The sequence below is a fragment of the Squalius cephalus genome (assembly GCF_949319135.1).
Source record: "Squalius cephalus genome assembly, chromosome: 13".
NCBI lineage: Eukaryota > Metazoa > Chordata > Actinopteri > Cypriniformes > Leuciscidae > Squalius > Squalius cephalus.
In genome coordinates this window covers 26,711,817-26,723,034 of record NC_137134.1, presented here as the reverse complement: position 1 = coordinate 26,723,034, position 11,218 = coordinate 26,711,817, and the positions used below count along the sequence as shown (strand labels likewise).

The 11,218-nt window shown below is 39.0% G+C and overlaps 1 protein-coding gene across 1 annotated transcript; it reads right to left on the bottom strand.

The window, feature by feature from the left end:
• Positions 1–2,669: 2,669 nt before the first annotated feature.
• Positions 2,670–4,417, bottom strand: LOC307170164 (SLAM family member 5-like). Its single transcript, XM_079891205.1, has 5 exons — positions 4,272–4,417; positions 3,811–4,119; positions 3,331–3,621; positions 3,000–3,135; positions 2,670–2,888 (listed from the first exon to the last, which is right to left on the bottom strand). The coding sequence occupies exons 1-5, from the start codon at positions 4,387–4,389 to the stop codon at positions 2,867–2,869; spliced, it is 876 nt and encodes a 291-aa protein (XP_079747331.1). The 5' UTR covers positions 4,390–4,417; the 3' UTR covers positions 2,670–2,866.
• Between the last annotated feature and the right edge of the window lie 6,801 nt (positions 4,418–11,218).

Below are 11,218 nucleotides of genomic sequence, written 5' to 3'. Positions count from 1 at the left end.
GGTGCGCGTGCCGCGTGGTTGTGTACATGAACGCGCTTCCCACTGATAAGAGAAACGAAGCTCAAATACTGATGTTGTGGCTCAGTTTCGCATCCTTTTTTTTATTCCTTAGCTTTTAAGAACACCGCAAAACAGAATCCTGTGTTTATCACTTGTTTCCATAGATACCTTATTTCAATAGGCCTAGCTAATGACAAATTTTTAGACTTTACCACGATTTTACCTTTGACCACTGACAGCTCTCTTTCTGAGGTGCTGTTGTGTTATTCATCCTTTCCAGAATGTTGCAGCACTTGTTTGGTTTGATGTACTGCTGTTTTAGGCAACATATGAGAAATATGAGCTGTTAAAGAATGCACAAAGGTTAAGCAGCGATGAAAGTGTTGATGGATTCACTTCTTTATAGATTTTTTTTCGAATCAGTGTAGGAAAATAATGTCTTTGCAGATTTACCCATCAGTCAACCGCACACATGCAATAGTAAACAAGAGTGAGACGTTTGTCCACTCAACAGAAACCACATTCATTTGGGTCAGTCTGACTCAGACCACAGCAGTTTCACTTTGACTCAGAAATTGAGCTACAAGAGTGTCAAAAACATTCAGTGAAAACCAGATGCTTCTTGCACGAGTAGAACACTATAGGCTTATTTGACTGTTTTTATTTTGTGCTGTTTTGAGGGGAAGTCATACTTCGAGATTAATGATATCAGTAAAAGAAGCCCTTCACCAAACATCAGACAACCTGGGGGAAAACAATCACGCTTTTTTGTGATCATGTATGTTGATGTCTTTCCTCCATGTTTCGAATTGTTTTAAGATAAAGATCCTAAACGTAAGTCATCTTAAATGGATATCTGTTCTCTGATCTAAATGTAATGAATGCAGATGGTCTTGGTTCTTGTGGTTTATTTTCAGCATCTTCTGTTCACTGCAGTTATAGGCCCTGGCTAGGGAACAACAGCATTAACAAAAACCTCTCCATCATTTCCAAACCTGAAAGGAGACACTAAATAACTGACATGCCTCAAATCTTCACAGTAATTCTATGTTTGTGCATTTTCCCCACTTCTCATTTCATACTGACCAATTTTTTTCTTGTCGCTTTGAGTTCCAGCAGACCACATCCTGTAGATGTTTGACAGTACTTTTTTTAGACCTCAGATGGGACGCTTGTCTTGCTCCTGAAACGCCGAGTGACTTATGTGACCTAGTGACTAGCTCCCTCTAGTGACTTGTGTGACCTAGTTACTAGAGACGTTTCAATGCCATTTGCCATGTTGCTTATAATTTCTGTAAAATTGGGGTGGTCCCAGTTTAGGGGATTGTGTGTCCTATTCACTTTCATTTTAATTTGTATTTTATTTTAAACCTATTTTTTTCTAAACAGTGATGAATGCTGGCTTTCTTAATATAGAAGTCGAACAAGTAACATTAAGTACTTTAAATTCACTCAATTCAAATTCACAAATGCTGCCACAAAGCTGTACATATATTGAGCAATAACAATAATAGAGCAAACAGCAAACTTTTTAAAATGTATTTTGTTACGTGTCAATTTCTGCAGGTTACATAATTACTCAGGAAATGGCAACAACAGTTTTTTGCTTTGTTTCAATCCTCTCAGTGGCTGCGTCCGAAATCGCATACTTCCCTATTATATAGTAGGCGAAAAACAGTATGTGACAAGAGAAGTATGTCCGAATTCACAAAAACCTACTCATGAAAGAGTAGGCAAAAAGTACCTGGATGACTGGATTCTGAAGTGTGGATATGATGGACACTTTACTATCCCATGAGGCCGCGGGAGAGGATTTGTGACTGGACGTGGAGCGCAACTGACTCTAACAGGTTACATGATAATGACAAAATGGTGAATGTAGTACATCAGTATTACATTCATACTACACACACTCATACTATATAGAACATACTTATTAAGTGGTCGCGTAGTGACTTATTTAAAACAAGTATGCTCAAGAGAGTATGCGATTTCAGACGCAGCCCATGTCTGATGGCTTTAGACTGAAATGAATCCCAGATAGCACATACATCGTAGAGACGTCTATTTGATGTGCGAGTGATTGCTCATCTGCAACGCAGAGACGTTTCCTGTCAGATGTTAAATAGACATTTACAAAATGTTTTCAAGATGTTTATGGGTTAGAATGTATGTAAAACTGACTTTTTAAAGACGTTTATTAGATGTTTGCACACAGCAGATGCTTTCCAGACAAAGTGCTCTTTATAAGACATATTGGAGACGTGTGCTATCTGGGAAAAACAGATTTCCAGTAAGAGAGCGTCTGCCCAGTCTTTTTTGGGAGCTACTGGGGGAATTTTTAGGTAGTGAACTGAATTGCACTGACTACTCAGTAAGATGCGTATGTGTTATTACAGCTGCAAGGAAATTTATAATTATTCAGAACAAGTCCCATAAAAAAAACAGGCTACCAAATGAATCACATTATCAATTTTTTTCAGCTCAAAACTCCGTAATTTGACAAACGTCGTTTGCATCCCTGGATATTGGTCATTTAACATTTCTAACGTAAATGCTTGTCAAATATAACATTTTATCTCACACTTTTTGACCGTTACAACTGAAGCATTGCACTAGCCTGCATTTGACGTTTGATATGAACTGTTACAGAGCACTGAGGCAGCTGAGATGACAAAATCAACTACACATAGTATAGTTATTAGGCATTTATTTCATGACTTTTTTTTATAAATCTAAATGGTGTCAATTGTAATGGATTTATATCAGAAAATAAAATTAAAACAGTAATGCATCATTATCATTATGAATATTGATATTCTCTTTAAAACACATGAATAAAAAAACAACAATTCCAAGAGGGTCCTCAGACCATTGGTCCTCGGGGCCTAAATGTAAAAAGATATTGTTTTAAAACAAATGAAAGAGATAGAAACAAAAAAAGACAGACACTGCTTATTCCTGTTTTACAATACCAGGCACATTACTGTTCGATGAACTTAGTTTTCCTCTCCAGTTCAACTCTTCTGGATCTGATGTCATAAACCAGTACAATAACAGCAGCAACAGCAGCCACGCCCATCACAGCAGTGACGACCAATCGGATCACGGCTTCTGCTCTTTGACTCCAGTGGTCTGTAGAAAGAAGTGGGCACTTCTGTAAAAACTGCATCAAACAGACTCTACTCTCTTATTTTCAAAAACCCTCAGAAAAACAACAGAAATTCTGACAAATAAACGTCTGAATAAACATTATAAATGGTTGGCAAGCTATTGAAAAGGTAACAGTAAGCGAGACACTGTGAAGAAACACTATCACCACTGTCCTACCTGGTGTGTGACAGAGTTTGTTGATGTCCAGATGTGTGGTCTGGTTGTTGACGGGATTGTTCAACGAACAGCTGTATGTGTTGTTATCCTGATATTCCACCTCCAGAGGTAGAGAGAGACTGATGCTGAGATCAGACACACTGATGCTGGACACTAAACTGGTTGCTTTGTACCACGAGAGAGTCACGTGACTCACATTCAACACTGAACACAACAGCACACTTCTGGACACTGATGACGACGATGAACATTGAGGAGAGTATTTGGTGATGACAGGAACAGGCAAATGAGCTGGAGAAATGAAAATTAAAAGAAATCCAAGAATAAGTATGAAGTAGATAAGAGGTGTGTCTTGATCAGTATGGAATGTGTTGAGTGAGAGTTTATTGCGATGTCAGTCACAAACAAAAAAACTTTTTTACTAGGCCTATACACATTTTTCAAAAATAAATCAATTTAGCGAACATCTTTTATACTCACGATAAACAGTGACTCGGATATCTTTGGTCGGCTCCTGAAGTCCGATAGTGATAGTTCGTTTATAATCTCCACTGTGTTCATTACTGACGTTTGTGATGGTGAGATCTCCAGTCTGTCTCACGAGCTGTAGTCTGTCTCTAAATCTCTTATCACCACCACCATATTCAATGCTCCCATTCTCTATTGAGGCTATTAATGTTCTGCTCGATCCAAACCTCCACTCGACCTTATCAACGCTCTGTATGTCAGTTAGACCGGTGCGGAGAGTGAAGAAATCTCCCTCCATCACTGCCATCTCTGTCACAGCGCCTAGAGATCAAAATGAAATGTAAATAATTATGCAACGTAAAAGTAAATATTTAAATAATGCAAACCCTTAATCCTTGCACGATTTAAACAATAGGCTAGCATGTCATCTAATCTGTACTAACACTGAAGCCATAAATAAATTTATAACTCACCAATATGAGGAAAAAAACATAAACAGAACAAAACAATAGCGTGGATCATTTTCTTCCACCGTTTGAGATAGTTCCGTACAAAATGTCTAAAAAAAAAAAAAACTGCGGTCGAGTTCATGAAACACGACAGAATCGCGTCTTTCACATTTTTTTCATTATCTTAAATTTTGTGTAGATAATTTGCGGTGAGTAAAACAGAGAAAAAAAAAAAAAAAAAAAAAAAACTCTTCAGCCAACCAGGGAACAAAACTCTTTCAGTCTGCGCGCTTCCGTGAAGTGCGCGTGATTGTGTATCTACATGAACGCGTCAGTAAGAACAAAATATACTGGTGTCGTGGCTGACTTTCGCATCTCGCTTTTTATCACCTTAGCCTTTTATATCACCATGCAATAGGAACCCGTGCTTATAGCTTTTTTCCACAATAAAAATCGTTAATAATCCATTTAACAGGGATTACTCCCTGACTTACAGCTCTCGTGCTATTAGGCTATGCTGTGTTTTGCAAAATTATTCCCACTTCTCATTTCATAATGGCCAAAAAATGTTGTCACTTTGAGTTCCAATAGACCACATGCTGTAGATGTCTGACAGTTTCTCAGCAGACACAAACTGACCCTTTGTTAACATGTATTAAGTGTGATTTAAAAATTGTATGATGTATTTACTAATATTGAATTCATCACTTAATCATGACATTCTGCACTCTTTCTGTGGTTGAATGTAATGTACTTATTTGCATACTTGCGTCGTCAGTGTCACTGATTGGACGAAGCGGCATGTGACATGTTTACATAACAGCTCTAACATTGCACATTGTACCATCAAGTTTATCCTTGTAATGGACTTTTCGAACTATATAGATAAGAATGAAGCGGTCTCTTCTTCACTCCAATTGTCACCTTTTCTGTTACCATTAGATTTTTTTCCCCTTAATCGACGTATACAACGCACAGAGTTTCCGTAACTGTCCAAAGCATGTGAATATGGGTATAGCTGCAGCCTGTAGACTGAGTAAAGTTGAGTAAAACGTTTCCACAAGTAAAAATAATGTTTTATTTTAGATCAACTAGAAACTATTTTTAATTTACGAATTTTTATTTTGAAGTCATGACAATTGGATGAAGCCATAGCCAATGGCGCAAGTCTTTGTTTGTGGAGACACCGCCCTCTTTTGGAGGTTCTGCCCACTTTTGGAGTTCACGCCCCATTTTTGAGATCTCCAGTCTCTGCAGCTAGCCTGGTTGACACCAGACCCTGCTCAGTCGTAACTGAGAGTGGGTCTGGGGAAGCTTTATTCACATCCCATTTCCAAAGGGGCGTCACCAATGGACGTCGCTCAAATGCCTCTGGGCGCAATTGGATAGACCTAAAACCAATCAGAGTGATCGTCATCGTGTAAAGCCCACCTCAACGTTTGTGACTGGTGCCAAGATTTTGGAAAGATTGGAAATGGCTTGAATGGGCTCTTGGCCAGACTGACTTGCAGAGCAAATCTAAATTTGCCGGAAGTTCGTCTGGGTTTTCCCAGGCTAGTCTGCAGCTATTCCTAATTGTGAATATGAGACACGCGATTGGTTGTTGGTTGCGCATCTAGCTGTATTGTTTCACACTGTACAAGTTTAGCAGCACCGCAATGCAGGGTTAACAGCACAAAAGCAGTGCTAATCCTGCTCTTAAGCAGGGTTTCATAACCCTGGGTGAAAAGTGGTGCTAACCCTGCTTCTAATTTACAAGCGGGACACGTTCCTTTACCCAGGGTTAAAAGTGGGGCTTAACGATGATGACAGTGTGAAAAAGCATTTTTTATTGCAAGGAATAGCTAGTACTTTTTATTTTATTTTATATTTTTTTGCAATAAAAATGTAGCCTATTACCATCAGATTTTTCAAATTAACATATCTCTTCTCTTTGCATGGGTGGGTAATGAAATCTATAAAGGAACATTCTATATTAACCAAGTAATATATAAAAATAAAAAATACTGCTCAGTGGATGTAAGTTGTTTTAGTCTTTATTTTAAATTTCCATTTGTTAGGCTTTTAGCATCAGACTTCTTTAAAAGAGACCACCTCCCAATTAATCAATAGTATTTTTTAACAAAACAGCTTTATTACAATACTAGCTTAATTATTCTTATTTTTTTAAAGATCACAAACACATAATAAACAAACATTTTATATTATGGTCAATTGTGTGTGAAAATACTTTTGCCCTAGTCAAGGAGCACCTTTTTTTGTTACTTTTCTTTTTTTTTTTAATCTAGTCAAAGTACACTGAAATGGTATGACGTGACACACCCGCTTTCTCTAGAAATCACGTGACTTGCAAGGTATGTTACGAGCCCATCATCAGTATCCCGAGTCACTGCCGTTGTAATTTGGACGCAGTTAAGCGACACCAATATGAGGGATACTACTTTGCTTTTTGGGGTTTTATTACTCGTGCAAGGTAAGTCAATTTTATTTTTATTTATTCAACACTTTCGGTTTCACTATAAACCGGAACAGACTGTTATCCTCGTAGGCCATATCTATTTTTTTTATACATATATCTACAGTTTTTTTTAAACACAAGCATGCATTACTTTTCTATAAATGGACGTTGTGATAACTCACATTGCGAATAGTGACAGATGAAAATAACATTACAAGCGTATTTTGGGGTAAGTTTGTACACGTGTGTGACTGTGTGTTTGGTAGTAGTGCAAACTAGAGTGTGCTGACGACCTACAATAGGCTATTCTGAGCATTACTATTTTACATGACTGCAAAGTGCAAACGCATGACAACGCATGTAGGCCTAGTGGTTGAACGGAACAATAAATCACTCTCTCAATCTATCACTCAATTTCTCTATTGCTCTGTCGCTGTCATTAAGGCATGCAGGGTGCGGTAGGCTTATTTGCCATAAACTACCACCAGCTCGTGATTTTCGCTATTGGATGACTGTTGTTACAACCTGTTATTATAACATTATATTGGGTGGTTTTGAATTATAGCACTTAAAAGGTTTACTTGTTCAGAATAGCTATGCTACACCAACCCCACCTTTTTTTTCTATTCCAAAAAAAAGGTACATTGGAATTGCTTTACATTAAAACAGCAATTAAAATGTATGCATCGTGCTATTTTGTTCAGTCTTTTGCGTGTCTATGCAAAACATGCATTCTTGTCTGCTGAGTCATGTTCTGCCATTTAACATACAAATATGAAATTACGTTATTTATACCTCAGAATAAAAATAGGGAGGAGGGAGGGGGGGTTGCAGCATGTAAAAAATACCTTAAATCTCACTAATTAACTAGCTTTTTGTCTCAATGAGCATAGAATTCTGAAAATATTAACTGTTTTAGGCCTATAATATTATAGTATTATTTATACAATAATATTATTGTAGCCTATTATTTATTTATTTAGTGATATTTATCAAATAACAGTTATTGAGTTTTGTTAGTTCATGTGTAGAACATAGGCCTACACAGATTCAGTGTGCAGGAGTTACAGATGATATTCAATCTCTCCATATTTCAGTGTCAAACAGAAAGAATTGAACAATTTGCAATGCAACAAACTTTTATTAAACATGCAATTTATTACTTGTTGCAACCGTCCCCGACCCTATCAGCCATGACAGAACATCATATAGACACACTGACTTTGACACATGCTAACCATGTCACTTAGAAGTCAACAAAGCAATAATTCAAAGTAAGTTTTGATTAATTCATACAAAATGTCAGGACAGTATGACAAAAAAACATTTACTTTCATACCTCCAAAACAAGTTTTGTTCAATAAATGCAGCAGCAGATGTTGAATATGTCTTCTGTCTTCTTGGTGGGGGGAGGGTCTATGAGTGACATCACTCTAGCTTGTTTCTGATTGGAGAAAAATGACATGTTGCACCCATGCCCTGTTACAACTGTCCCCGGTCTCCCCTAATTCGAACACGAAAAATTAAATAAAATGAATATTTTATGTTCTTTGGAGAGCAACCCTTCTTCATCTGGTGGGTAGTATTACTTTTGGTTTGCACAGTGTAATTCATAGAATTACAAAAAATATTTTGCCACCTAAAAGTTAAAGTTTTTGTGTCACGTCCGCATGTGCGTCACATATTTCCCTCATATTAAATAAATAGGCTATAAAACGCATGTGTAGACTGATATTTGTCTAATGTCTGGACTCCTTTATTAAGGGAGTATGGATATATAAACAGACGTTTAAATATATTGGTATTATAATGCATTTTCTGAGAATTTATATTTCAAGTTTTGACTGCAAATGTCACATTATGCTGGAATTGCCCAATTTTAAAGAATTTATCCTCAACTAGCTTTGTGGTGTAGGTCTACGTGTTTTATAATGTGAACTTCAAATAATACTAATAGTAATTTACAGATGTGGTAGCATTGGATCTGGACGGGAAGGATAACGCGATTCTGCTTTCCCACACCGCGACACAGGTTTGTGGATCTGAGTGTCGCGATTTCGGTTTCATATTGCATATCGGTAATCGCTTGCAAATCTGCAGGTGACCGCGCTCACCAATCTTTATGTGTGAAATACTAAACGACGCCCACTACTGGCAGAAACTGTAATGGGATGAATTGGAACGTCCTAAGCCCTTGATCACTTGGAATCTGCTATGGAGTTGATATATTATTAAAAAATGTTATTCCTTTAAGAATTTGTTTAATGCAGCATCCAAATGTATGCATTGTGGGACATATAGGTGCCTGAAATGTAGATCCATTCAGATCCATGAACGCATACATTCATCAGGCATAACAGAATGATTCAGCACAATCAAACTCTATGCATTACTGAACACTAACTCAATGCATTAAACCCCACTTGAGAGAACACGACACCCCTGTTGCAGATTATTTACGTAGTGTGAACACCACAACGACTTCAAGACTCCAGAGCAAGTCATGTAGTCTAAACAGCACAGCAATCTGCCGTCGTTTTAAGTTGTATACACTCTCAGAAAAAAAGGTACACGGTGGTGTCTTGTTCTTGTTTAACTGTATATGTTGCACAGGGCGTGCAGTAATAAATGAGGAGACGTACAGCGAGTACCGAACAACTAGAAACTTTTATTAGCCAACGTGCAGCCGTCTTCACATGTCACATTGTCCAAGTGACCCTGCCAGAAACAATATTTTTTAGTCCACATGCGGTGGCGCCGTAAATCACTGTCGCAAATATTCAGTGCTTACGAGAATATTACATCTCCTTTCTTTTGAAAGAATAAAAAAAAAACACATTAAGCCAATGCAGTATGCATACTCAAATCACTGAAACATTACCCTAGCATAAACACAGAGGTTGCTGTATTTCACAAAACATCTAAACACCTGTGACAAACAATACTTATAAACAAAACGTCCATTATTCTCAGACAGCCCATACCAGATCTTAGATTCCATTTCTCTCATAGGGGCAGCGATCCGCCTACACCCCAGACGAAATACCAATCACAAATCAAGGATTGCTCTAGGTCGCACTGCCCGACCCGATCTGGTATGGTATTGTATGGGCTGGATCTCTCTGTCATTTGAATGCTGTGCTGGTACTTCAGTGTGTACCTGAAGCATTGATGAGGCAGTGCTGTTTTGCTCTTCCTCGATGTTTGCAGGAACGCGGGTATTTTCCACAGGCTCTTCTTTTGTGCTGAGAAGATGACGACGGTTTCTGCGATACACCCGACCATCTGAAGTGCAAACATGATAGGATCTTTGTGTGTCGGCAGGTCGTACAACGACAGCTGGTTTCCAAAGACCGTGCTCTTGAATTCGAACACGCTGTCCAGTGTGAAGCTGGGACAGTGGACGAGTCGAGCGATCGTAATACTTTTTCTGATGCTGCTGCTGCTTTACTCTTTTAGAGCGTGCCTCTGTGAGACTGACAATTTTGGGTAGGAGCTGCTTGATGGTGGTTGGCAGTATGGATCGCAGTCTGCGACTCATGAGAAGCTGGGCAGGTGACTTGTAGTTGTCAACAGGTGTATTCCTATACTCTAGCAAACTGAGATGGGGATCTTTCCTGTCCATCTTGGCTTTTGTCAAGATCGATTTTGCGATCTGCACAGTCTTCTCAGCCAAACCATTGCTCTGGGGGTAATGGGGGCTCGTGGTGGTGTGCATGAAACCCCATGACTTTGCAAAGTCTTCAAACTCCTTGCCCCGATATTGTGGACCGTTATCGGATACAACTTTCTCTGGGATGCCATGTCTTGCAAAGATGACTTTGAGTTTGCTGATGACAGTGGCAGCTGTGGTGGTGTTGAGTTTATCCAATTCAAAGAAGCGGCTATAGTAGTCTACCGTAACCATGTATTCTTCGCTGTTCCAGGTAAAGAGGTCTGAAGCTATCACCTGCCATGGTCTGGTTGGAATTTCGTGAGGAATCATGGGCTCCTTGGTGTTTGAACAGCGTTGCTCCAGGCAAGTGTTGCATCTTTCGACCATGCGTTCTATTTCTTTACACATTCCTGGCCAGAATAACACATCTCGTGCTCTTTGCTTCGACTTCTCTATGCCCATGTGACCGACGTGAATGCGTGTGAGCATATCTTCTCTGAGTGATGTGGGTATGACTATCTTCTCACCTTTGAGAATGATTCCGTTGGTCAATGACAGTTCGTCTCGGAAATTCCAGAAGTCGCTGATGTCTGCAGGGCATTTTCTCCTCTCTCCAGGCCATCCATCCAGAATCACCTGCCTGAGCTGGACAAGCTGGCTGTCTAACTCAGTCTCAGCACGGATCTGTTGCAGCCTTGCGTCACTGACAGGTAAGCTTTTGTATACCATGTGGACCTGCATGTCCATTCCTTCACTGAGATTGTCGTTCTCTGCCTCTATGAACTTTCTAGAGAGGGTGTCTGCCACAGGAATCTCCTTTCCTGGCCGGTGTGTGATAGTGATATCATATTTCTGGAG